This window comes from Podarcis cretensis (assembly GCF_951804945.1).
Source record: "Podarcis cretensis genome assembly, chromosome: 8".
In the NCBI taxonomy this organism is placed as follows: domain Eukaryota; kingdom Metazoa; phylum Chordata; class Lepidosauria; order Squamata; family Lacertidae; genus Podarcis; species Podarcis cretensis.
This window is the reverse complement of record NC_137177.1, coordinates 22,444,497-22,472,325: the sequence shown is the minus strand read 5'-3', so window position 1 is coordinate 22,472,325 and position 27,829 is coordinate 22,444,497. Positions and strand designations below refer to the sequence as shown.

Sequence of the window (27,829 nt, the reverse complement as noted above, 5' to 3'; positions counted from 1 at the left end):
CACTCTTTTCATCTTTTGGAATAGGAATAGAATGGGTGTCCTTCCAGATGTTATTGACTTCAATTTCCATCAGTTTGCAAAATCAGGTACGATGGGAAATGGGAGTCCCATCACTTGTTGCCCGTGCCTGCTTTAAACAATTGTAGTGTTGGCAGCAGGGCTGGAGCCGGAACATAGAAACATAGGAAGCTGCCTTATATTTATTCAAACCATTGGTCCATCTAGCCCAGTTTTGTCAACTCTGACTGGCAGCAGCTCTCCGAGGTCTTTGGCAAAGAGCAGTGTTACCTATCACCTGCTAACTGAGCCTTTTACCTAGAAAGACCATGGATTGAACCTGGGACATTCTGCATGCAAAACATGTCCTCTACCACCAAGCTATTGCCCCACTTTGTTGCTAGCCTGCAACAACACTGTGTATATCTAGATGTGCAGCCACATAGTCTCAATATCCTACTGCAGGAGTGGGGAATGTGTGGCCCTCCAGAAGTTGTTGGACTCCATTCCCTCAGCCATGATGATCACTGCTCAGGGATGATGGGAGTTGTAGTCCAGTAACATCTGGCGGGCCACACATTCCCCAGGCCTGCTTTAAAGGTTGTACAGCTGAGATTTTGGTATGTGCTGCTTGTTACGGCATAGTGCCTTACAGCTTTGAAAAAGCAGCGCCTGGAACAAGTTCCATCTTCTATACAAGTAACATTGAAAAGTCCACCAGCCCAACCATAGCATTATCTCAAACTAGTGCTAGCCCCACCTGTCTCTTTAAAGTTTTGCTTCTGGCCATGTTGAGGCATTATCGTGCTGTGAGAGGCTTGGGCAGATAAATGTGGTTCTCTCTGTTCTGTGTTTCCAGGAGATTGACGGCAAGGCCTTGCTCTTGTTGCGCAGCGATATGATGATGAAGTACATGGGCTTGAAGCTTGGGCCAGCACTGAAACTCACCTACCACATTGACAAGTTAAAGCAGGGCAAGTTCTGAAAAAGAATCCTCCTGGTGCAGTCATGGCCAAAGTGGCGCTCTCAACTCCCCACGCAGGCAGGTATGCGTGCCTACATTCCTTGCCCGACACATCTCGCCAGCAGACAGGAGGTGGTTTCCTGGAGGAAGACCCTGGGCACCCCTATCAATCAAATGAGACTTGGCTTGTTGGTACAAAGGGATGAATGCTTCCTCTATTTTCTGCTGAAGGCGTTTTGGGACCGCAGTCCAACTTGTAAGGAAGAATATGCTTCTCCCTGTGTGTGTGTGTGTGTGTGTGGCACTCTGGCAGAGCCACACTCATGTTGGATATGGTTGTTTTGGCCCTTCTTACTTTTCAGATGCCCTGCCTTCTTTTGCTGCCCTCCTCAAGAATCCCCTTCATGCCTTATGAAGAGTGCGGTTTGGACTCGAAAGTTGGCAGTGCCAGGCGGTGTTCCCTTTTTCTGTGCCATACAGGACAGATTGACTGCGAGAATCCAGCTCTGGCATATGACAAGCAGCTGCTGCTAACCAGATTGTTTACTCCCTTGGGTGGCAGGGGTGGGTGGGTAAGGCAGAGGACATGCCACTCTACCATCTCTTCACTTGGTGCTGTTACAGCCTTTTCCTCCATGGAAGTCTCAAGCTAGCCGTTTTACTGAGTTGCTGGCATGTGGGCAGAAAGCTCTAATATTTATTTGGAACAAGGAGGAGAAGGTGATTATGGTAGGGCACAGCAGTGGATCTGTGTTGATATCGCCATGTAGCTCTCTAAGTGAGCTGGGAAGAATGGAGAGGGAGGAAAACGTAGGTTCCCTTATCCTAGTGTCGCAGGGCACACAGCTGAACAACTCAAGCTCTCCCCCCCCCCCGATCCTGAAATGTTTTTTCTACTTGCTATGGGAATAGCAACTGTTTTAACCTTTTTCCTGAGGAATCAAATGTTTCTTATTCTACAACGGTACCGTTCAAATTACCCCTCCAGTCTGTCAGAGCTGTTCAGTTGTAGCTACCTGACCAAGTGTGTGGGATAGCAGATGGATGGGAAACAGGTATATTTAGATGGTTTGTCCTTCCCAAACTCAAATTGGGAACATGAATTGTTTTGTTTGTATGTATTCTGGAAAATGTTTTAATGTATTTATTTTTTATGGCACTTGGGCAGTGGCCTGCGTTGTCTCATAGTAGAGGGCTTTTTTTTTTTTTTTTTTTTTTTTTTTTTGCTGCTGGCCAATGAGAATGGGAAAAGAAGGTGGTTAAGCTGGTGCCCCAAAGCTCTGCCCCTCTCCGGGTCCTAGACTGAAACCTCCTTTGCTTTGAGAAAGCAAAGTAGTGTGTGTGTTTCCTTTCCTCCACTTTCTGGAGAGTAGCCTTAGCAACTTACCCTTTGGGATGAGGACAAATGGACCTTGAGATTCAGTTGTGCTTGGCTGTTTCCTGCCCTACACTAATAAAGTGAGGAAGGGCAGCTTTAAGGTGCATCTCCTTGTAGGCACTTCTCTCTTCCTAACTTGCTACCCTTCAGTGGATGCCAGGCTCTTGCGGAAGAGTGATTTCAGACTAGCCCAGAGAGATTAGAGACAGCCTAAATTGATAATGCAAAAAACAAACAAACCCCAAGCAATGAAAATTCATAGGCAATAAGCCACTTCTAGGAAGGAGCCAGAGCTCACTGCAGTGCAATGGGGTATTAGTGTGACTCGGCCGATGTTTTGGGTTGTCTGGTGTAGCTCTCTTTGGTGGGAGGGGGGTGGTTACCTCTGTCTGCCATCACTGCCTGGCTGCAGAATACCATTTCTGTGAGCACTGCCTGCTGCAGGTAACGGGGGGCAAGGGGCTGCCAATATTCTTTTCTGCACTTATTCTGTTGATTTTGTTTATAAATAAAAGAGTGGGGGGAAATAGGATAGGTGGAGCTGTGCTGTGATTCTCCGCTGATTGATTACATGAACAACTTAAGACACTGCAAAAGAGTGGGGCCAGGGATTCATCCATCCTAAATCAGTACTGGGTCTCTAGGCTTATCAGGAAAAGCTGAGAGAAACATCATTCCATCCCCACGCCCTTAACAACAGAGTCTGAGATGGAGGCAGTAGAGACCACTACCAAGTTTTGCACTTGCAACCCTGTTTTTCTCATTCCCTACAAGAGAATCTTCCATTTACACGTTAAATGCATTTAAATATGATCTAGCACAACTGAAATGCATACACAGGTAAGGGTTAGGGTACCTTTTGTATGTATGGTAGGCAGCTTTCCAGCCATGCAAAACTCGAAAGGAGATTTCTGCACATGCACTGTTCAATTTTCAATCCAGTTAAAACCAAAAGCATATCACTCTTCAGTGACACATTCCAGCTGGGCAAAAACACTCAAGGAGGCCATGGATCATGAAAAGGTGTGACCTGGGGAGAGTGTCAAGGACCAGTGGGAACAGACTGGAGTGCTGCATTTAACCCCTAAGACTTGGGTTCCCTACCACTGACACACACTCAGTTGCTGCAGTCCAGGCATTTGCTCCCTGCAATTCTAATGCCTTCCTATTGCTGGTATCTTGAAACCTTGCTGTGGTATTTAAGCTTCAAATTGGAAGCAGTTGTGTCCATCTTCCTTTAGGTGAGCAAGTACTGCTTGTCCACAGGAAGCATAGGCCTCCTCCTTCATTGTGGGATCCAACAGGTTAGAACTGTAAGTAGCAAGGGCATCTATGACCTCACAATTTAAGCTCTATTAAAGAGACTCAGAGGGGACAGGCCAAAGAAGGGCCTACCTGGAAGCAGCAGGGCTTCTGAACAACAACAAAAATCTGTTCAGTCCAGCATGAGCACCACCACCTTCCATGGTAACTTGATTTTTGAGGATGCTGCAGAGGGTAGGGAAACAGAAGTTATCCTTGGGCAAAAAATTAACTCTGGCAGACGTTTATAAATGGATAGAATGTTCTGCCTCTCATACATTGCTAGAACTTAGTATCCAATCAGGCTAATTTGCAATCAGTAGGGATAATTCTCAACATCATTTATACTGAAAGATACTGTAATGGCCACTTGCTGGGGTGGCGATTTCAAAAGGATTAGCCATTGATGGGCACAGACCTTGTCTCCATGAATATTAGCCACTGTAGGTAAATAAAACCTCTTGGTACAGGAGCAGCATGCAGCCAGGGACCACATGCTGAAGATTAATAATGGCACCTGCTCTTGTGAGCTTCTAAGTGCATCTTCTGGCCACTTTTGGAATTAGAGTGCTGGGATATATGAACCTTGGGTTGAACCGAGCAAGGCAATTATGTTCTTAAGTCTCATTGACCTACTCTATATAAAAGAGAGGGCCAAGGAAAAGCAACCGCCTACTGGTAGATTGCAATCCTTGCCTCCAGATGACATAGTGACTGCTAGAAGCAAAATTCAAGTTTATTGTGGGTTCTTTTCCCCTGTAGGCTTTGAAACCATGCCAAGGCCTTTTCCACCACAGTTCCTGTAGCTCCCTGTTTCTTCATCGACCACAGAAACAAGCCAGAAACTAGTGACCATACATCAGTCATGTGCTAAGTAATGAGAGTAAGTTCAGCATAGAATTAGCAAGGCAGTCTGGCCTCCTGTACACCAGCCAGCATATACCCCAATGAGGGATAAGAGCAACTACCACCAATCCTGCTTCTAGAATTTTTCAGACCATTTTTTAGGTCTGCAAATGGAAGCAACAACCATTCCAGAGATCATAGTAGAATGTGCATTACCAATTGGCAATGTTGACCAAGCCACAGAGCAGTCTTTGACAGAGGCGAAAGCTGAGGAGGAGGTAGAAGAAGATGAAGATTCTGGGCAGCCACGTCCCTATGTTCTCTATGTTGGCAACCTGAACCCCAAGTATTCCCGCGAAGTTCTCTGCAGCATGCTCAAGGACATCTTGGGCATGGCTAGCGTCACCCTCCAGAGACACAACATTGAAGTGGTAAAGAAACGCAGGCAAGCCTATGCCTTTGTCCAGGTAGCCACAGACTCCAGCTTGGAGCATGTCATAAAGCAGCTGCTACTTGCCTCTGAGACAGAGTCGGAGCTTATCAAGGAGCTTGTGAAGAAAGGGAAGAATCTCGTTGTGGGACATGGCAAGACGTTTGCATTTCATGCCAAAGGTAACAGAGAGGTAAGGCTCCAGCAATGGGAACACTGAAATAAAATAATAATAATAATAATTTATACCCCGCCCATCCGGCTAGGTTTCCTACAAAAGAGAATATTCATTAAACCTTCAGAATACTGTACATTTCTCGATACTGATCCAAGCAGTGAAAGGAAATAAATTAATCACCTACATTCCTGCCCCCATTTTTTTGATAGTTTCTGTAGTCAAACATCTAAGGCAAACACCCCAGATTTCACTTTCAAACTTCCAATGACTGTTTAATAATCACCCAGGTCAACTTGTTTCATTACTAGATACACGCATTTCCTCTAGCTCAGCCCCTACCAGAGTCAGACCCTATTGCCTCCTTTTGCATGTCTCAGATGATGAGTTGTCTAACTCCCAGCATCAGTGTGAGACAGGAAGGGAGAGGGTTGTTAAAGGGGTTTGTAGGTTATAGCCATCATCTAAATGTCTTCCTAGTTTAAATGACGCTACCTCCCCCCACCCCCGAAGAATTGTATTTGCTATAGCCCACCTCCATGGCATTTGCCCTTACCTGTTTTTCCTTGTCATGTCTGCAGAGTGACTCTGTTGGCAGCAGCTCAGAAACTTTTTTGGGAGGGCAAGGGTGTGAGAGAAGCAGGAAGTTGATTCTAAACGAACACCATCTCAACCGCATCAGAAAGTTTCCTCAATACTCCTGTATGGCAGAACGGCCGGAGGCCTTTCTGAGCGGCACCCGCTCAGACAGTGCCATTGTCCAGAGAGCGATCGTAGGGAAAGAGTGCCTATTCTATGGAGCTTCTATGGGCAGCGAAACCCGGAACGTGGAATTCAAACGTGGAAGTGGGGAATATCTGACAGGTACCCTAAAACATCATGTGCGGAAGTATATGTGCGCATTTCTCAACAGTGAAGGTGGCAGCCTTTTTGTGGGGGTTGAGGATAACGGCATGGTACGTGGAGTCAGGTGTGACCACAAAGATGAAGACAGGATCCGGCTGCTCATAGATGCTCTTTTGAAAGGCTTCAAACCGCAGGTTTTCCCATCGGACTACACACTGAGCTTCATCCCAGTTATCAAAGCCGAAGACACTGGCATCTTCCTGAAAGTTATTCGACTAAGTGTTCATCCTCCAAAGCAGAACAAGCCTCTCCTTTATGAAACAGACCAAGGGGAAGTATACATGCGACGAGAAGGTAGTATTCAGGGCCCCCTTACTGGTAGCGCCATTCAAGAGTGGTGCCGGCAGGTAATTTTCAGTTTTTGCACAGCCTAGCAGGATTGAAATCTACTGGTCTATCTCCAAATGATATGCAAGGCTTCCCCAATTGTTTTAACAATTGTTACCATTGTTAAATGGGGGGAAGGGCCATAGCTCAGTGATAACCATTTGCCTTGCATTCATGCTCAACTCCTGACATCTCCCCTGCCTGCAACCCTGAAGAGCAGCTACCAGCTAGTGTAGAGAATACTGAAGGGTGAACCAATGGTCTGATTCAGTATAAAGCACTTTCCTGTGTTCTGCAACAAAAATGCTTTCTCTCCCCCCCCCACCCCTTTCTCAATTAGGCTGCTGAAATGAAAGGCAGAGAGGAAATCCCTAAGTGGATTTTTGTGTGGGTCTGGATTTTGATACGTGGCAGCAGAGTAGGGGAGTTTTTATTTTGTCAAAATTATTTGCAACTTGGCTCAATAGGCATAGGGAAAGTTTAGCCACAGACGGGCACCTTCACTGCTTTCTTCAGAAAATGTTACACTGGAGCTAGGGGAGAATAAGAACTGACTTGTGAACTGCCCTGAAGGTATAGGGCGGTATATAAATTTAATAATAAATAATAATGACCTTTAAAACATTTAAGACCAAATTACTTTCCATTGGTTATCAGTGAGGAAGTGGACCTTGTTGTAAAAATTGATGCCTCAAAATATGGATTCTATTAGGGAAAAAATTATAAAACCTTTTGATCAGCTTCCCACTTAGTTCTAGCCCCAAAAAGCATTATTGACTAATTCTATCCCTGGTGGACTGACATTGTGGCAGCCATAGCAGGCAGATGCAATAAATCACATTATCTGCTGTCTTTGGCCTTTGATTGCTATTCTTTGCTTGATGATGCACACCGTAGCTATCACTTACTGCTGCATTTGAACCAAGCCAAACAGCCTGGCCTGAAATACACACTGCCAATTCCCTCAAATCTATTCACCCTTCTAGCAAAACTCACTGCCAGAGATCAATTTTGGACAAAAAGGTAATTTGGCAGCAGCTGCAAATATCTGAAAGGAAATAACTCCTGCTTTTTATAAATCTCCAGAAATGGACAGAGGAGATCAAGAAGTTGGAGGTGAAAGTAGAAAGCTTGCTGAAGGAGAAGGAAGCCTTCCAGCAACAAAATACCAGCAATGCTACCTGCTGTTTTTTCATGTGACACCTAAACACCACCACAAGCCAACTAGTTACAAAACCTGCACACAAAGGAAATGTAGTCCAATAAAGAGCTTGCGTCTAACAGGTTTCTTGTATTTGTAGGTGGTTCGCAGGAAGAATTCTGGAGCCATGACTGGGTCTTATTCCTAAGTTGAGTACCTTCTTCAAGGGTACTGGAGAGCATTATTCTCCTTCGGCATCAAGACTGCACATTAACATTTTAACTCTGAATGGCACCACTGGATTTTGCTTCCTATGGAAAAATGCCATACATGGTGGTAAAGCTATGAAATAGTGGGAGGGAAAATTTGTGTATTAGCAATCTCTATAGATAATTACCCCTTGCTTTCCAAAACAGCATTTTTCTTCAACTACTTATCCAGGAAGTTGCTGACATAACCCATTAGCAGGAAGGAGAAACAGGTATGAAGTAGACACCATCTTACAGCAAGATGGTGAAGGGGGGCGAGTGTAAAATGAGTCCTCAAGTTTGATAGATAATCAGAACAGACACACAGATTGTGTTCCCCAAGTTTTATTAAACTCAGAAGTGTTTAGATATGCGGTACATTTTTTTAGTAACAGAGTTTCTCGTAGCTTGTTGGAAAGGCAGTTTACAACCTACACTGGAAAAGGGGAGATTACAAACACTTGTTTCATGCAGCTCCCGCCTTTTGCAGAAGCCTAGCGTCGCCCTTTTCCTCTTCTTTGGGATGGAGTAAATATATTGCTGAGCACAGGCCACATATTGCATATGTGTCACATGACAAGTTCCCAGCAGTGTGGGGCCTCGGACTTTTTAGTCCAAGGCAAGTCTCTCAATGAGAGTTGCAAAGGCAGCTTCTGAAAAGTCACTCTCTTGTACACATGGCCCCCTTGATGCAAGGAGTTATGGCAGTCCAGGAAGCAGGACAAAAACAAAAACTGCCCATCACAAGCTTCTAAAAGGGGTGTGGTGTTATACTCTATTTTAATTATATCACTGCAGCATAATACAACTTGTATAGGATTAGAATTAACCAAATACCCTAAGATTTGACCAGCAGGAAGAGGAATCTCCTGGAACAAAGGTTCAGTGGTGGCACCAAATCTCACCACTTTGCTTCTCAATATGTGTCAAGTTATTCCCTCTTTGTGGCACCTCTCTTCCCACAATCCACCAAGAGAGTAAATACTGTAATTTAAACCAACCAGAATGGAAGTGAACATAAAGCCTAGACACATATTCTCCTTGGCAACACTGACCAACACTGGTGTATCAAGGCTCTTCAGAAATCCAGAATTTGTCCACCTCTTTGCTCTGTTTCTGAAGTTCTTGTTTTTAAGCTCACCATCACGCACAGGTGAGCACCACTGTGTCAGCTTCTCAGAATACAAAATAAGTTTAAATGAACAAAAGAAGTGTGCCATGATTTTTCAAAAAACAATTAACGTGACGTGATTTAAGAGACTCCAGCAGTTCAACTATTGCATCAAAGGAATGAAGGATCTTCTGAATATTAGGCATATCTGGAATGGTGGGGAGGAGGGTAGATAAAAGAGACAAAAGGATTTTTTTTAAAAATAAAAGAAATGCATTTGTTTTAGTATATTTACATCACAGGTGAGAAACCTCAGGCCCAGAAACCACCCAAGTCTCTCCCATCTGGCCCTTGGGAGTCTCCCCAAGCCACACACCATCCTTAGCTACCCCTTTCACTGCTCATGCTCCATACTTTCTCGAGTATTTTTGCCTGGCTGGAAACTCCTGAACTCTGATTGCCTCTTGTCTGAATGGAGGATACTCTGTGTGTGTGTATAAGTGCTAACTAGTCAAATGTATGTTTCCTTCTGACACCACCCACCACTGACATGGCCCCCAAACAGTTACTCAGAAGGGAATGTGGCCCAATTTACATGCTAGCTTTCTTTTAGTAGCATAAAATGCCGATTTCTCCCCTGACACATCTTTACAGAACAGGTTAGTCACTGAGAGGTAGTGATTGACATCACCCAGAGAACTTCATGGCAAACTGGATTTGAATCCTTGTCTCTTTAGTCTGGCACTTTAACCACTACACCACACTGCTTTTCCTTTCCACAAAAGGACCCAAGGCAATGTACATGGAAATGTCACTGCTACCAAGGCACACTAGCCAGGTTCAACATGTAGATCTCATGGTATATTTAGCTTTGCCTGTATTTGTGCACTATGCTTTGAGATGATTGAGATGCCTCCCAATCTGAAAGCACTAAGACCAGACAATTTTTTCCCCATGGTTAAGAAACGCCCAGAGATTTGGCCCAAATTCACAACTGGGAGAGATGAAAGAAAGATAATTTGAAAGTTCAGATCATGAAAGGACAGCATTACCAGCAATCACTCATGATTCACCGCAGTGAATTTCAGTTCTGTGATCTCAGAGTCTGGTGAACTACTTCCGCTTCTGTCGCTGTAGGTATCCCTGTAACATTCAGACCATTAGAAAGATAAGCACTTCTACACACTGGCTCTGGTACATTAGTTACAAATACAAGTTCATCTAAATTATCTAGCCAGTCAGGAACTACAGCCTATGACAGACTTCCACAAAGTAGCCTAGCTGGTCCTTCTCAGAAAATCTGGCAGTGACAACAGCAACATTGTAATTTCTCACAGTGCCCCACAGCATCTGACCTAGTGTCACTCTAGGGTACAGAATGAAATAAATATGGCTTTCGGACCCCAGTCACCTAACTGGGGGTGGAAGGGGGGGCAGAGACATCAGTGCTGGTGGGCCTTGATGGGCCACCAGAGTCCCAACAGCTGCTCTAGGATATCAGGTGCTGACACCAGGCCTGTTTTCCAGCCTTTGAGGATTCTTATACATCCAATTTGTGGCTTGTATTGTTCTTTAAAATAGCCCAATTGGTTAAAAAGGCATGGCCCTTCTTAGTGCAGAGGGCAGGCACTGACCAGGTGACATTAAGGATTCTTGCAGCCTTTTATTCTAGGGGCAACTTCAAGTGCTGGGCAGACTAGCAATAAAGGATACCATGTGCGGCGTACAAAGGGGGGAGGGGAGCATGCATTTTGCCAGAGGAAATATACAGGAGACTGCCACATCTCTAGAACACACACCAAAATGCAGGGGAGATGAATGGACTTCCTCCTTCGCTATGTTGAACAGAAAATGTAAGCCTTGTGCACATCCCCTTGCAGCTTCTCCGAGACAAAGCTCCTAGAGAGTGCAATTTTGTGAAGAGTCATTCTGAGTTTGGCAAAACTCCACAAGCCTTTGGCAGGCAGTACTATAGTGCCAGACTACACTGGGATGGAAAGCGGGGAGAGATTGTTTGGTAGCAATTTCTTTGTAAGTGGAATGATACCAGAAGACTGGCCTTAATCATGACAAAGAGCATTTAGGACACTGATACCCAAAATATGTGTCAGCAGTATTCTCCACTACTTAACGAACAGTATACTGATGTCAGCTGCAACAAAAGATAAAAGCAGACCAATTTTCCTAAGGAGGGAGATTAAGCCAGAGACTAATGAGCCACAGTAGAAGCACAACTCCCTACACTTTCATTCTACAAAGGCATTACTGATATTGTAGGCCCAAGTTCAAGGAAGGAAGATACAATACAGCCTTAAGGTTTTTATGCCTAACAGAAATAGGAGACAGCCTTTCATTGGTGCACCATGCTGAACAGAAAACACTGCCAAGCCGGCAGTTATACCACGAGCCAAGACACTCAAGCTGAACTTACCTGGGGGAGAGTCTGCATCCTTTCTGTAGATAATGTGTGAGCCTCCCTGCAGAAGCCAGGAGGAGGCCGAAGTAAGGAGGAGATGGCTTTATAGGTCTGGAGAGGAACTCTGGATGAAACTGAACACCGACAAAAAATGGATGCTCTAGGAGAGAAGGTGGTAACATACTTTGTTAGGTTACTATCTGAAGCCCTCTCAATCAGCAAGGCCAGGCCAAAGTACATAGGCAATATAAAGCTTTTCTGATTACCATCATCCGTCTCTCTGCTGCATCTACTAACTACTGCGGTACTTGCCATTCATTATCCCCATCCAAGGAAGCAAGAGTCCCTCTTTCCATATTTGTTGTTGCCTAAGACAACAGTGTCAGTCTCCCAGCTACTGATTCAAGTTCTTACCTTCCAGCTCAACCACCTCCATTCGCTCTCCTTCAACATCCTGGCCCACAAATTTCAGACCGTTTTCTTCAAAGGTGTTTTTCAACTCTGGGTTTACCTGTGGAAGGGAAAGTGGTGTCATACAATCACTTCTCTTCAGAAAAGCCAATGTGGTGGCAGGGGTTGATAAATATTGCTGCATACCTCGTATCTGTGTCTGTGCCTCTCTTCCAAATAGTCACCGTCTCCATACAGTTTTCCTATCCATGGAGAAAATATGGCTGTGCTTATTACAGACTGGCTAAACACATTAACACCACACCTTCGCCTCCAAAGAATAAATTTCAAAATTCTACTGGACCACCAAAGAAGATAAAGAAGAGACTTGCTGGACCAGCCTAGGCATGTCCAAAGTCTGTTTTGGGGACCTGACTGGCCCCCCAGCCATTTTTATCCAGCCCCTGTGGCAGTATATTTATTGGGGTCAAATCCTAACAAAAGCTCAACAAGTTCAATCCTAAAAAAAGCTCAATAACTTTGGTCGGCCTTCACGCATGTTCACTTCATCAAATCTGGCCCTCTTTGAAAAACGTTTGGGAACCCCTGATTTAAACCAACGTGCTACATCCCAGTGGCCAACCAGATGCCTCCAAGAACTTCAATAATGACATCAAGGCAATTGTCTCCTCCTGTCACTCCCCAGCAACTGGCATATCATCTCTGGACCTGGTTCTATTTAACCATCACGGTCAGCAGCCACAGACTGAGCTGTCTAATCCCCTTTAAAATCAAAACTACTGGCCATCACATCTTCTAGCAGTGACTTCTATAATTTACATATGCATTGTATGAAGTAGTATTTCTTGTCTATACTAAACTTGCTACCATTAAGTCCCTGTACCACCACAAAGTTTTGGTATGAAATGAGAGAAAAAGTCTCTGTTCCTGAAAAGTTTGTTCCAAGAAACTTTCCAGCTGGATCAACACATCTCTGCCATATTTATCCATTTTGTATTGCTTTTAAACTCATCTGTTATTTTTTGTGCCGTTTTGAAACTGCTTTTATTATATGTTGTGTGCATCGCCAAGGGACATACGTGGAAGGAGACTGATCAATTAAAATAACAACAGGAGTGGGAGCCATTTAGCACAAAATCTTCCAGTACTTAACACAATAGATCATGCATTTGTACCATCACTGTTCACCAACAAGCAAAAGGAAAGTGGAATACAAAGGAGGAGAGATAACATAGGTCTAGGAAGAGCCATACTCATGACTGAGTTCTTGGTGTGAAAAACTGTCTTCCTCTTCCCAAGCCTCATAGTCCCACCCATTTGACCAGGATTATGCTCCGGCATGTCTACGATCTGAGGAAAGTAATTCAAAAGAGGACAATGGGATTGAAAAGGAATTAGAAGATAAGCATACATCAAAGGGTAGCTCTTGGCATAAACAAAAGGCCATAAACATCAATCTTAATCATTTGTGTTCTACAAGTAGAAAACTGGTTTCATCACATTTCAATCAAGCCAAGAGATTACTTTAGAGAGGAGTCATGGGGCTCTGTAGTGGAACGGCCTGGAATTTCCATACAAAACAGATAGTCATTCAGTTCTGTAGGTTGGCTAGGGGCGAGGAGGGAGAAGAGAGATGCAACAGACACATAGGCTCAAGGGGACCATGGGCGAGTCACTGTCTCTCAGCCTAAGCTTCCTCACAAGGCCGTTGTGAGGATAAAACACGGAGAGAGAAAACCCTGTACGTCACCTTGAGCTCCTTGAAGGAAAGGTGGGCTATAAATGTCCATAAATTTTAAAAAATCAATAAAATAACATAAAAGCAGAAATATGGTGTTAACTGTAAATGATCCTACATCCTGGGCCTAGATGCATCAAATTTGACATGCCATATTGTAACATATTTGAAAATTATGCCCCACATGGATAGAGAGGTCTTGCTTTCTCTCCAGGCATATGGGCCAAAACTTGTCATACCCAGAGTAGACCTACTAAAGTTAATGATTATGGTTACATTAGGACCATTAATTTCAATGGTTCAACTCTGAGTAAAACTCAATTGAAGACAACCTTGAAAGTTTTGACTTATACAATGCAACAGATATGCACCATAGCCACAATGCTCCATTCATCAATTTGTGGTTGCATTCCATAAGACCATAAGGGGAGTATGTTTCACACCCCAGCCGTTTATTCTTGCCATTTATTTCTGTGCAAGCCAGCCAACGTATTTCATATTTTTGGTTCTCTATGGAAAAATGCTGAATGGTCTTCGCGTGCAAGAAGTAAAACCACCCTAGGCTCAAAAATTACATCATACTTACCACTGGATGTGTAGTTTTGGGGTCAAATTCTGTAGAGTTGGCATCTGCCAATTACAAACGTTGATCAGATATGGCTAGCAGTGCAAACCCCAATTTTCCATCAATCACTAAGTCTGCAGGATAGGTCAGCATTAACCCCAAATTGCAGGGCTGCAAGTGAGGGTTTGAGATCATGACCAAAGCATAATTTAGCTATGGGCTTATGGTTCACAGTCCAACCTTTAACTACTCACATCCCATACCATAGAAAGCTTATTTTTTCAAAAAGGAGCCTCTAGGCACAAAACTCAGAAATATTAACATAACACACAGCTAAAGAATACTTTTCAGGGTGCTCATGATGTGAGTTGGGCTGTACTGGTCATGCTATCATGAATACCTGTGACCCATCCTGCAGACTTGATTCAGGGATTACGGAGACAATATGTCCCTAAAGCACTCTCAAGCTACACAGATCTTAACTATTATCCTGTGAAACTCTAAGATCAGTAGTGAATGCACTGGAAATACTGCCTCCTATTCCAATCAGTTCAATTGAATACAACAGTTTGCATAGCAGATGTCTGTGGCTTGGAAAACAGTTACAAGGACAGAGTGAAGAAAAATGGGTGCTGTTCCCCTTTAAGGCTAGTCATTTTAAATGTCACAGGTAGTAATTTATACCAATCCACTAGAAACACCAGTCATTAGCAATCTTAAGTATTGGCACCCATAAATCCATCCCCAATGAAGTGTTTTTACATCATTGCATTTACCTTTCCAACCCAGGATATTGCGGGCGAATTCCACAACTGCTAGCTGCATTCCCAAGCAGACTCCTGCAGAAAAAGACAGCACAAGCACTCTCTTCAAGTCCCCAATAACTCTGTCATAGCAACCACTATTTGCATCAGGGGCCACATAAGCACAAAGACGACAAAAATGTTATAATGATGGGGGGGGGGGGGCGCTGTACAGGGAATGCTGATCTCTGCTTGTATGTCCCCCAAGCAAGCTCAAAGTCATGAAGAAAACAGATATTGATCAGTGTAAACCAGAAACTCCTCTTGCCAGTTGCCTCTTACATTTGACAGGCTGCACAGCAACTCAATTACCTGATCCTGAGGTATTAGAGTGGATTATTGCCTAATAGTTAAAACCTCTACCTGGTGTGTAATAATAATAAAAAATCATCTCTCACCTAAGAAGGGTTTTTTCTGTTTTCTTGCCCAAGAAATAGCTTGGATCTTCCCTTCTGTTCCTCGAACACCAAACCCTCCTGGAACCAAGATTCCACTGCATAAAAGGGGGGGGGGGGAGAAATCCATTCAGTGACACCTGAAAGACTGTTACACTTTCATAGAATCATAGAATTGTAGAGTTGGAAGGGACATGAAGGGCCATCTAGTCCAACCCCTGCAATGCAGGAAGGTGAAGAATCTGCATTCCACAAAGCTTTTCATTATTATTTTAAACTTCAAACGTCTACACAGAAACAGAACAGAGTGACTCAAAAATGCAAATTACACCACCAGGGTATACAAATACATTCCTTTCGGGTCATATGTCCAGTGCATCTGCCAACAATCTATAGAACATGTCCATTTTTCAGCATATTAACTTTCTAACGGCTACCATTCTTCCTATATATGACATTAACTAATTTGTCCATTTCTTTCATGCATTTCATTAATCACTCTCAAGGGGCGGGAGTTTCAGAAGTTCAGTGAACACTCTTGGATCTTTTCCAAATAACTGCAAAGCAACAGCAGAAAGGCATGCTTAAAGTAAAGTATATTGTGCAGGGTTGCCTGCTGTGTCTGACCTTCAAAATCTCTTTGGTACTTAGCAGACATGCAGGTTTCCAGACAAAGGTCTCCACCAAATGTGTAGTTCCCCTCAAACAAATGTTTTACATTTATAGCTGTTGTTTAATTAGAGTAATCCTTCTGAAGCCAGGCAACTGAAGCATATAAAAGGGGACTGGCTTCAAAGGCTGAACACCATGGCTGTTTTGCTCCCCATCTCCAAAAGAGACTATTCAGAATGATTTAAGTGCTCTGCAGTATCAATCTATGTATGACAAGGGTCAGAGATGCACGTAGACGTTCCTTCCAAGGAAGTGCAAACCTTCAACAGCTGCCTGCAGTATCCTTGGAAATTTGGAGTGCACGACTAAAATGCAATATACACTACTTCTGATCATGGGATAGAATTGTATACATATATTTGGCTTGTGTCCTACTCTATCTTTTTGTGGTTTTATTGTACTATATTGCCTTTGTTTTGTATCTTTTTACATAAACATTCTTTAAAAATATTTATTAGGGGGGAAAGGGTGCATTAACAGCTAAAAAGTGAATCTCATTAATATACTCTGTTCCAGAATCGTGCCACCATCATCAAAGAATTATAGAGTTGAAAGAGACCACGAGGATCATCTAGTCCAACCTCGTGCAGTACAAGAATCTATGACCCAACATAGGTCTGGAACCCACAACCCGGAGATTAAGAGTCTCATGCTCTACCAAATGAGCTATTCTTCAGAGTTATCAACTGGCATTCAGTGGCAAATTGCCTCTGAGCATGCAGGATCTATGTAACAATTGCAGTCAACTGCTATTGAAAGACCACTGGATATTAATATATAACTAAATTCTTATTTGTGGCAGTATGATTTCTTGCTGTTGAGTAACAGGATGTGTGGCACGTTGGGTTTTGTGCAACTAAGTTCTGCCCTGAGCAGACCTACTGATATTAATGAACCTAAGTTAACCTCATCTATCCATTTCCACGAGTCTACCCACTGTCTACTTGGCTCATAAGATAAAAAGGAAAACGACCACTCTAACTCTATATAAACAGGCGCAGCCAGACTAGAATACTGAGCCAACCAGGGAACAATAAAAGAAGCCTAGAATGATGCCAGTAGGAGTCACTGCGTCTCAAGGAGGAAAGCAAGGTTATGTATGCCTTACTCAGCACTGCAGAGTTTCTGCCAGGCCTCATGGTATCGAACTGGTTCTTCTTGGAGGGTAGCTGGTTCCAAGTCAGCAGAATCAATGTACTAGGAAGAAATCCATTTTTAAAAAACATGAGATTAAAGCAAAATCAGAGGTACCACTTTTTTAGCTCATTGGAGCAAAAAGCTTCTCCCCTCCCTCACTGCTAGTATTATTATTATACAACCAGATCAAACACTATCTGAAAACATTGACAAATATTTCTTTTTGTTTCCCCAAAACTACGTATGACACAACTGTTCCAATCAGTGAAGCACGGAATTTTTGAACCCATCAAAAAATACAGGTCTTGTATTGTAAAACAGATGTTATTTTTGATGGTCAATTTATTGTTCTGTTCACAAATCTTTACTGTTTGGAGCCAACAGGGCCTCCACCACCCCTCTCCAATACCCTTGGCGCTCTAAAATTGGAGGCCCAGTCTCCAGGTGCAGAGTCTGCCTCTGGGTATAGTAAGAAATGCAAGAGAGAAGGATGGGTGGGATGCAAACAATCTTTTCTGAAACAATCAGATAATCCAACAGTTTGTGAAGGAAGACATCCACATAGGCTGAAACACTTTAAGAGCTTTCCATTTAGTGGAGGGCTTCTGCCATCATGACAACTGTTGTCTTCTGTTTGCTCTGAAGCTCCAAAGATGGAGGTTTTGAGGTGTCACATTACATGCATGATCAATAGCAGCAAACCCTATCCCTCCAGATATTCTGGAACTCAAATCCCATCATCCTTCACCATTGACCATGCTGACTGAGGCTGATGATGTAGCCCAGAACTTCTGAAGGGCACCAGGCTGCCTACCCTTCCCCTGTAGTTTCTAGATCTGAATTGCTGCTTAAAGTAAACAAAACCTATATTCTGCTTAGTGACGTTCCTATCCACTTTTGTGGGGGGCAAGAGAAGAATGGATGGCCTCTTTCCCCTTCCATATATTTTATATGGCAAGCTTCCCAAAATCTTTTGTCCCCTGGAAAGTAAGAGTATCCAGCTGGGGATTCGAAACAGCATCACCATTATGCTTCTACCACCAATTATGTCCAATGGCTATGCAAGTAGCAGCAGGTTAGGAAGCTTTGTTATCCTCAGTGCTGCTTGAATGTAACATTAAATGGATTGTGTTTTTTCTAAATACAGTAGATTTTTGTGCATGAGTATTTTTGGGCTGGGAATATTGGCACCTTGGCTGCTGCTGAAGCACCATTCTCAAACAGGAAAGTACATCCTGTTTATTGCTGCTCTTTGCTTTAAACATGAATCCAGAGAAGACAGCGATTCTGCTGGGGCTAGTGGAAAAGCATACCTTGATCTCAAGCTTGTGATTGATAGCCAGGGCAGAATGTTCCAAAGCTTTGATGACAGAAGCATAGGAATCTGAAAACTTTGTGTATTTGCCAACAAGAGCAATAGAGCAGGTCTCCAATAAGCGATCATATCTGTGTGAACAAAACAAAAAAGCACAACACTGTATCTTCTATCTTTAACCTTTAAAAGCGCAAACTATATACTATTAGCTAAAATAATTAGTTAAAAGATCAGACCTGCATGATCAAGCAGCCTCTCGCTTTGGCAGCACATATGCAATATTGTATATCTTTAGAGCCCAGGCATACAAAGCCAAATGTTGAATGAATAATATGATTCAGCACGAGAATTCTCAGGCCTCGTCTATATATGCAAATAATAAGATGGTAGATCCCTGAGGTTGTAAAATTGATTCTACCACTACAGAATGAAGATATGGGGATAAGGGGTATTTTTTTAGGCTTCTCTACATGAAGGCATGTCTACTGAGAAACATCCCATTGGGCTCAATGGGGCATACTCCCAGCTTGGTGGTATAGGATTGTAGCCTTAATTAAGTTTAAATCTTTCCCTTCTTAATTCCCTTTACTGGTGGTTTTTAAGCAAAGGTTGGATGGGTATCTGTCATGGATGTTTTAGTTGAGATTCCTGCATTGCAGGGAGTTGGACAAGATGACCCATAGTGTACCTTCCAGCTCTATGATTCTAAGTACTCATCCACATATTATAGCTACTTCAGTCCAGTTAAGATAAAACTATAAAGGTTAACACAGGAACTAGTCTACAGCAAAATTTGCCAAGTTCTAACTTACTGTACCTGTAAAAAGATTTTTCTACAGTTTTTCTGTGGGCGAATAGTTAGGAAGAGAATCTATTCTTGCCAATATACTCTGGAGCTCAGGAGGGCTAAGGAAACAAGCTCTCCTCCTAGCTGCTCCTCTGCTAACACAGTAGGTCAGAATAGCACAGTTGCTTCCTACGAGCGAGCTCACCTGTCAGCCATCTCCTTCCATTTCATGAGCATTCTCCTAGGCTGCTTTTCAATGGGAAGGTCAAGCCGGTGTCGGAAATAATCAACCACCCCTTGCTCCTCTAGCAAAAGAGGTACCCGATAGATGGAAGAGACATCATGAACACAAATTACCTGTTCAATAAGAAAAAGAATGCTCACTGTCACATTTATGAAGTGCATAATACACAGCTCTAGTACCTGGGAGGATTATTATTTTTTTGGGAAAAAAACTTTATATGCTGTATATTGCAAAGAGAAGATTTTGCTACATGCACAGACCAGATCTATGACCTAAGTACAGTGGTACCTCCGGTTGCAAACAGGAAGTCCGGCCGTATCCCAAAGTTTTCGCAACCGGAGGACCGCTTCTGCGCACACACACGGAGGTATGACTGTACACAAATAAATGTGCCAACAGTATCAAAACACATATATTTAAACAATTTTTACCTGTTCTGGTTCTACATGACAGAACATGGAAATCTTCTCTTTTACTGAGGTATCTAGAGGCGTGGAGCATCTGCATACAATCTAGGAATGAAAACAGTAAGTTATCAAACTATACTGCACCAGGTTATAAACCTAACCTTTAGCACTTGGTAGGTTAATGAAATATGCCTTGTAGCCTTCTGCAAACAAAATGCTTCATGGCTATTTGTCGATATGGCATCATTTAAAACAACTCTCTCCACCCCATGACTTATGACATTTGAAAACTTCTATAAAACCAGACGAGTGTGATTTGTACATGCCACAGCTAACTTACCAGATCTGGTGAGAGACCAAGACCCCGGAGTTCACGAACACTATTCTGGGTGGGTTTTGTCTTCTGTTCTCCTGTAGAGCTTGGCTAGCACACAAGCATCAAGAAATATGTATGAGAAGGCAGTGTGTCAAATCTACAGCCTCCAAAGTATTATGTACTGCAGTAACATATACAGCCATCATCCAAGTTTTAGCAAATCTAACAAATCACTGAAGGAAACAGCAAGCAATAACAGCAAAACGAAGTATCTTTCACTGGTCCAGAATAATGTAAAATTGATTTTATCTGAACATCATTAGAAGACAGCTTCACATGCTATAATAAGGCTCGCTGAACAATTTAGTATTAAATGTGCCTATACTAATTAATTCCTTATCAGATGCTTTCAGGAACATGATTAAATGCTTCTATTTCGATGAGCAAAACTCACAGGAATTTTTCTATGCATATAAGTAAGGCTCCACTAAATTTATTACAATACAAATGGAAGAAGCTATCAATGTCATGGCCATATACTAAGATATATACTTACATTATTTCAGAAGCCAGTGATTTCTTAAAAAGGTAAAGGTAAAGGGACCATTAGGTCCAGTCATGGCTGACTCTGGGGTTGTGGTGCTCATCTCGCTTTATTGGCCGAAGGAACCAGCGTACAGCTTCCGGGTAATGCGGCCAGCATGATTTCTTACAGGATATTAAATACTCGAGTAATCAACTATATGCCAGCAACACTGCCACAAAAAGCTGACATAAAAAGAAATGTTTATGTGGCAGTAGCTCCTACCATTTCCGAAAGGATTTAATACTGTATATAAGATTTTGTAACCTAATTGTTATGATGACTATATCAAGTGAAGCAGTCATATTTGAGGTGCCAAAGCTGCAATATAAAGCATGTAAGAGGGGGAAGACCCACTGAACATAAGTACTTCCACGTAAACCTGTACAGAACAATTCACGTAGTGCCTGGTAGATCCAGGTTACTTCTCCAGAGATAATCTATGTAATGTGATACAAACATCAACTAGTGTTTGTATTTCACAACATATGAAGATCACCTGAATTACCATATTTTACTTAATATTTTTGCCTTTATGGCTTTTTTGTATTTTTTTTTTAAGTACTAGTGTTCATAATGCTAAAAAAAAATATGCCAATTTCATTTCCCATTTCCAAGGACACACTTCTAATCATCTGATATGGAGCAACATCATTAAAGAACTGTAAGGTAAGACCTTACCTGTGGTACCAGACTGACATGAATATTACAAAACTTTTCCCGCTTGACTTTGAATTGAAATTGGCGGAATGCCTCGATGAAGGGCATACTTTCAATGTCTCCTACAGTTCCTCCAAGCTAAAACAGAGAGAACTAGAATTAAGCACCATACTCTGTTTTTAGAACACAAAGACAGTGTCAATGTCACTCTGTATAACTATCGACAGTTCACCTCAAAGTATGCTATGTAATAAGATGCTGGATGATGCAAGCCATAGGTTGGATCCAGACTAAATTACCTCCACTTCAATTTCATTTATTCATTCCAATGGGTACTAAGCAATAACTAACTATCCTATCCGAGTTCTTTGAATGGAACTAAAGTTCAACTCATTCAGCCTGGATTCAAATAGAAGTGTTTCCTAACCAAGCAAGATCAACCCAGAGCAATTAGGTGTTTGACACTTTCAAATTTCCAGTTGACACAACCAATATTTTTTCTTTTAAATTTCCTCCATATTCTGTGACTGCAAGCAAAATCTTCCCAGAAAATTAGCACTATATGTTATCTGGAGAACATATGAAAGGTTTTGCTCTCTTGGGTGGAAAGGCTACTTTAATGCAAACAAATCCTTAGGTGAACAAAGATAGAATTTGCTAAAAGGAGGGAGGGAATTGCTGACACTCTCTCAAATGCCCCTATCAGAATTCTAACCAGAGTACTGTATCAATTTATGACATTTCCTAAAAAGATATTGGGTTGCATCCATCTACGTTTTACTCAGAGTAGACTCACTGGACTTAATAGAGCTAGGTTAGTCATGTTTGTTAATTTCAACGAGTCTAATCCAAGTATGACTAAAATTAGATACAACTCTTTGGCCAAATTTGCATGTTACTCTAAAAAAATACATGGATTACTGCAAACTGATGACCAGAACAAGCTGCAGCAAATCTTGGGCTCGTATGCCACCTATCCCCCCTACTCCTCCCACACAAGGAGGAAGAGATCAGAAATTTTCACTTACACTTTTGCTTTGTTGTTTCATCCAAAATAGAAGAATACTGTTAATGTTAACTATGGTTTGTCTGAAACAAGCCAGCATGAAAAACAATGGCCAAGTGAGAAAGAGAATAAGCATCAGGCACAACCTTCCTACAGCTCACCCCCACTGCAGTACACTATGGTTTAGCAAGACACATCAACATTCAGCCTTTCACCTGTGGATACCAACCTCAATCACACAGACTTGAGGTTCTATGCCATCGTCATCTACTGGGATTCGTGCTTGCCTCATTACCCACTCCTGGATGGCATCTGTAATGTGGGGTACAACTGCAAAACGAGACAAGACAAGAAGAGAAGAAGAGAAGAGTTTGGAATACATTTCTCCATTTTCAAACTAAAAACAATAATAAAACCAGTATTTTAAGAGTTCACATGCTACATACCCAACACACAGAAGTACCCTATTAATCAATAGATATTTGTTGTGACTTGCACATAACATGACTAGGGGTGAAATCCTATTCCTCAGCTTATGTCTTAGTTTTAGAACCCTCTCAACATAGACTACTCTTCTTTTATATTTATTTAAAATAAGCAGACCCTGCCACTGGAAAACTGCTACCAAGAACCAGGGCTACTATGTACCATATTTACCCAAATTTATTGCACATCTTTTTTGGCCAAATTAGGGTGCGCACTGGATTTGATGGCACCAGCAAATACTTCTTTGGTTTCAAAAATTGAGATGTGCATTAAATTCAAAGGTGCATTAGATTCACGTAAATATGGTATATTTTTCTTTGATATACTTTATATATTTTCATTAATATACTGATTTAGTTCCCCTCTCAATATTTCTAATACCCAGATGAAGTAGGAATTACCATAGCCTCGTCCCAAACACATTGTTCCCATGAAGTTGTCACTCCTGTTCCAAACAGTAGAAATACTGACAATAATATGAATCAAGGCAGAGATATTTTAGGTCAGCAAACAACATTAACGATCAATTTGAACTTCACAAGCCAAACCACAGCATAACAACGATTTATATATTGTCCATATATATTTATATATCAAGTGTTGTCATGCCTTATTTTTAGAATTATTTGTATACTTTTCTCAACTGTGCATGCCACCAAGAGAGTCAAGAACGAATGGGCAGAAGGGATAAATGTGAACATGCCCATCTTTGCCAGGTACAGATCAGAACGGCATTCAGCTGAAGTACACAGAGAACCAAGCATTGCCTTTGTGTTTCAAAAGGCACAAGGCCTGTTGTAATACTGGAAACAGTGATATGCTGACCTCTATTAAAGCCAAGTGAACCCAGTTCCAATATCCTACCTTGAACTGTTTTCCCAAGATAGTCTCCCTTCCTTTCTTTGTTGATGACATACTGATATATCTTCCCTGTGGTCAGATTATTGTCTTTCGTGAGTCGGATATCAAGAAAGCGTTCATAGTTGCCCAGATCCAAATCCACTTCCCCTCCGTCATCCAACACAAACACTTCACCTAAAACCAAGTGACATGCATAAGTTAGTCTTGCTTGAAGCAGTAACTACCTTCTTCCCTACAAATACTAACCAGTATTTCTATATTGTACCCTAAAAAAGTTGTCACCAACTCCATCTATAGCACTGGCAATTCCAAACCCTCATCCCAATGCAACAGTCAGAGTGCAATTATACACCACCATCCCTCAAAACATCCTCAGCATTATTTTATTCTTAATGTTTAAAAGTTTGCTCTTTCTCTCCATCTTACCATGCTCATAAGGAGAAAAGGTGCCTGCATCAATGTTAATGTATGGGTCAATTTTAATTGAAGTTACGTGCAAGCCACATGATTTGAGGATTGTCCCAACGCTGCTAGCAATTATTCCTTTCCCAATCCCAGAGATAACACCACCTGTTACCAGAATGTACTTCATTTGTTTTAATACCTGGAAAAGAAAAGAAAAATTAATTTGACAACACAGTAATAATAATAATAATAATAATAATCTCTGCCTAGATACTGGAACAATGGTGTTGTACTTAAATCCAAACATGGAAACATGAAAATGAAACAGAAAATGTTTTAAGTTTTTACAGAATAAATACACTAACACCACCTGCACAAAACTGTCAATGGTATGTGAAAGATCTTTTAACCAATTTATTTCTGTGAACTTTGTCCAATTAAAACTAATAAAGACAGAACAATTATACTTTAAACTTTATTTTCCATTTGGATGTTGTTGTTACACTCTAGGCTTAATTTATACATTTAATTCCATCCCCTTATTGCCTTAGGGAGCAATTCTAGACACACCTTCCTATATAGTAAGCCCCATTGAAGTCAACAGGATTTACATCTGAGTATTCTGTAATGAAGAAGGTTTTCTTATAATGTTGATTGTACTGTGTATTCTGCTGCTTTTAAAACCACTTTTTGCTTTAAACTGTTGTATGGTTTCACTGGTCATTTTGTTCCCATTTTAGATTGTATTTCTGCATTTTCACGATGTTTAATATATTTTGAAACTTACTTTGTTTTGTATTGGTTTTACCTAAGCTTTGTGTACTTTTTTGGCAGGCAGAATAAAAATTAAACCACAACGCACCCGGCATATTGATAGCAGTCTATAAATATAATAATGTAGCTACAGTGAAAAGTAGAATAACTTGCAACAGCCAAAGCAAACCGGCAGTCCATCTAAAAATAGGATATTGACTTCCAAGTTCCCAGAATTTTAGAGACAAATTTGATACAAACTACATTGACTCTTCACAGTGCATAACAGGAACAACTGTATGCAAAACTTCTAACTCCATTTAAAAGTTAATGTAACACATTCTTTTACCTATAATTAACCTCATAAAATCCACTACTCATATTTATAGTGTATGCCTTGCTTAAAGGAACAGTGAGACAGCAAATCATAAATATGTCGTGTTCTGCGTAAGCAGGAGAACAAATCATAAAGGAAAGACAGACAGGGATGGGAGCCATCGGTCATTTATTTATGCTATTAATTTCTAATCCACCTTTGATATATATTTTAAAATTAAGGTTGCTTACAAAATAAAATTTAGAATCTGAATAAAAACAAAAATAATAAAATAATAGTGTATAAACTAGCAGGAACATCCAGCAGTGCTTTCAAAAAAGGAAAATCTTCACAGATTAAAAGCCCTGGCATACAGCATGATTTTGCAGAGTTTGGGGTTGACCTCAGTAAGATCTCTGAAGAGGCATTCTGGTAGACATAATTCCTCCACTGCTGCCAGTTCAGTGTCCTCCAGCATGGAATTAGGGAGAAGAATATAAATGTATGATAGTGGTAATGTGACTGGGTGGGGCCAAAAGGACTCTTGCATCACCATAAAATCCAGCATATTAATTGTGTCTTAAGTCACAAGCAACAGCAAACGGAATGAATAGCCTTAAAAACTAATAAATGCATCATGGCACAAGTTTCTGTGGACTACATTGCATCTGATGAAATCAACATTAGTCCACAACAGCTTATGCCATAATAAATGTGTTCAATCTTTTAAGAGCCAGATACCTTGACAACTGCTGTAAGAGACGTGGCTACTCCTGTGGGAAAAGAAAGTTCCAGTGTGGCACAGTGGTTAGCTTCTTAGACCAGAACGGAGAGATATGGTTCCTCTGGATGATCCTGCATTGGTCACTAATCCATTGCAAGGATAAAATGAAAAGAGATGAACCACTTACATTATCCCAGAGTCCTTGGAAGGACAGTACTGTATAGTAAAAGTGTCATAAACAAACGTATCAGCTTACACAGTCCACAGCCTACTTGCATTTGATGAAACTTACAACATAGCAATTCTGTTTGTCTATTGCAGCAAACACAGGGATGCGGGAAGTCTAAAGATTACTTCATCTGTTCATATGAAATAAAGTTTTGGAAAAGCTGCCATGGTACATTTAGTTGGAATGCATGTCATATCCAACACATTTGATGCCCCTCCAGACACATTCCATTGTTTTTGCCCCACACACAAATATTGCAAGAAATGGGGGGGGGGGAATAATTGGGGCAGAGGAGGGTGGGAGGAAAGAGACCAGGGAAAGAGAAGATCAATGAGAACCAAAAAAATCCCAATCAGATAAAAGGGTAAAATATATAATCTTCATTTAAGTTTTGAAATATTACCAGCAATATCACCCCAATTTAGGGTATGGCTGGAATGCACATCATTAATAAGAAGATCTTGAGGGACAGAATTCAACTGAGGATGGGATCAGAGGCCTTTCTTTAAGCAGGAGGGGCGACAAGAAAAAAGAAGGGGGTGTACTCCTAATTTTTTTTTTCCTTTCCTCCAAGCAAGCACACCTTTTATCCTCTCAACAACCCTGCGAGGCAGATCAGGTTGTCAGAGAAAGTAAACCTTCATGGGAGGGGGGAGGTCCGAGGATTTGAACCTGGGTGTCTGCCATTCCTAGAGCCAACACTTCAACTTCTCTAGGCCATGCTGACCAAAAACCAGCACCAACTGTGGGGCAGTTAGATCATCTGACACAACTGGGCTTCATGATGCTTCAGCTCCTTCCCTGACATGTCTCTAAATACGGGGCAAAGCCACCTCTTCTGCACTTGGGGGGGGGGGGGGGGCTCTCCTGATCCGTCTGCTGAGGGGTTTTTTTTGGGGGGGAGGGGGTCGTCTCTGGACTCCAACGCCCACCCTTACCCCCCCCCCAAAAAAAAATCCAGCATCGCTGAGCATCTGTGGTACGCAAAGGACGGAGGCAGCCCCCTTGAAAGAGAGGGACGATCCCACAGACGAGGCAGCCTATGGGGAGGGTTTGGCCGAGGAAAGAGGCGACCCCTTTCGCTCGCCCTTCTCCTCAGCTCAGTCTAAACGCCTTCCCCCCTCGACTCTCCTTTCTGGCGCGGGGGGGGGACCCCGACAGTTTGGCCGCCTCCTCACGCGGCAGCCTCGAAGCTCGCGCCCCGCGACCCCTCCCCAGCCACGACATGCGCGCGCGCGCGCTTTGCCCCCGCCCCTTTCAACGGCCGTTTCCCCCTCGCGCTCCCCTCACCCTCGAAGCCGAGGAGGAAAAACGGCCCGCCCGCCTCGCCTGCGCCGAATCTCTCGAGGCCGGAACCGGAGGAGGGGGAAGCAGCGCCACGAGCGCGTGAAGCCGGCACCGCGCGGTTAGAACACATGGGATGGGGATGGGGAAAGAGCAGGGAGGAAGAGGAGGAGCCAGGCGCCGGCGGGCTCCAGAACATGTATACATAGCCATATTTTCATGAGGAAGTGCGCCTGCGCAAAGCTTGGCGCGAGCACTCCGCCCGCCTTCTTCTCTGGGCCCGCTTCTGATTAGCTGGGGCTTGACAAGGGGCGGGGAGAAGGGCGGGCGGGCCGAGAATGAATGGAGTGAGTGCATGAATGAATGAATGAATCGCATGTGCGTTAGATGGGCGCCGAGGATGAGCCGTGGAGGCCGTACAGGCTCGCGATCGTATGCAGGTCTGTGGACGTAGGAGCCGGATCCTAGGGGACGAGGTCCTTTAAGGACTC

General features: G+C 42.5%; 3 protein-coding genes and 1 long non-coding RNA gene across 11 annotated transcripts in view; 3 read left to right on the top strand and 1 right to left on the bottom strand.

Moving 5' to 3' along the window:
• SCMH1 (Scm polycomb group protein homolog 1) overlaps positions 1 to 2,871 on the top strand; it is a 44,357-nt gene extending 41,486 nt beyond the window's left edge. For all 5 annotated transcript variants that reach the window (XM_079986026.1, XM_079986025.1, XM_079986028.1 and 2 more), the window contains one exon: positions 857 to 2,871. In XM_079986026.1, coding sequence (XP_079842152.1) covers positions 857 to 982 — 126 coding nt within the window. In that variant the 3' untranslated portion in view covers positions 983 to 2,871. The remainder of the gene's footprint in view (positions 1 to 856) is intronic.
• The window catches only part of LOC307221807, a 232,419-nt gene that overhangs the window by 164,950 nt on the left and 39,640 nt on the right, over positions 1 to 27,829 (top strand). The window lies entirely within an intron of this gene.
• SLFNL1 (schlafen like 1) lies at positions 3,184 to 7,641 on the top strand. 2 transcript variants are annotated; one of them, XM_079986177.1, is made up of 4 exons: positions 3,184 to 3,806; positions 4,404 to 5,110; positions 5,674 to 6,292; positions 7,412 to 7,641. In XM_079986177.1, the coding sequence occupies exons 2-4, from the start codon at positions 4,658 to 4,660 to the stop codon at positions 7,624 to 7,626; spliced, it is 1,287 nt and encodes a 428-aa protein (XP_079842303.1). In that variant the 5' UTR covers positions 3,184 to 3,806; positions 4,404 to 4,657; the 3' UTR covers positions 7,627 to 7,641. The 2 variants fall into 2 exon arrangements, with proteins under 2 accessions (XP_079842303.1, XP_079842304.1); XM_079986178.1 differs by having other exon boundaries at positions 3,192 to 3,806; positions 5,674 to 6,345; positions 7,412 to 7,606.
• Positions 8,044 to 27,533, bottom strand: CTPS1 (CTP synthase 1). Of its 3 annotated transcripts, XM_079986016.1 has the most exons (20): positions 27,345 to 27,485; positions 25,843 to 25,968; positions 24,054 to 24,231; positions 23,631 to 23,801; positions 22,510 to 22,610; positions 21,296 to 21,412; positions 20,056 to 20,139; positions 19,740 to 19,820; positions 19,270 to 19,421; positions 18,276 to 18,408; positions 16,934 to 17,022; positions 15,157 to 15,251; positions 14,732 to 14,794; positions 13,977 to 14,020; positions 12,906 to 13,002; positions 11,839 to 11,894; positions 11,656 to 11,752; positions 11,257 to 11,401; positions 9,878 to 9,968; positions 8,044 to 9,033 (listed from the first exon to the last, which is right to left on the bottom strand). In XM_079986016.1, exons 3-19 carry the CDS (start codon positions 24,217 to 24,219, stop codon positions 9,884 to 9,886), a joined length of 1,776 nt encoding a protein of 591 aa, XP_079842142.1. In that variant the 5' UTR covers positions 24,220 to 24,231; positions 25,843 to 25,968; positions 27,345 to 27,485; the 3' UTR covers positions 8,044 to 9,033; positions 9,878 to 9,883. The 3 variants fall into 3 exon arrangements, with proteins under 3 accessions (XP_079842142.1, XP_079842141.1, XP_079842143.1); XM_079986015.1 differs by lacking the exon at positions 25,843 to 25,968 and having other exon boundaries at positions 27,345 to 27,533; XM_079986017.1 differs by lacking the exons at positions 25,843 to 25,968; positions 27,345 to 27,485 and adding an exon at positions 26,118 to 26,184.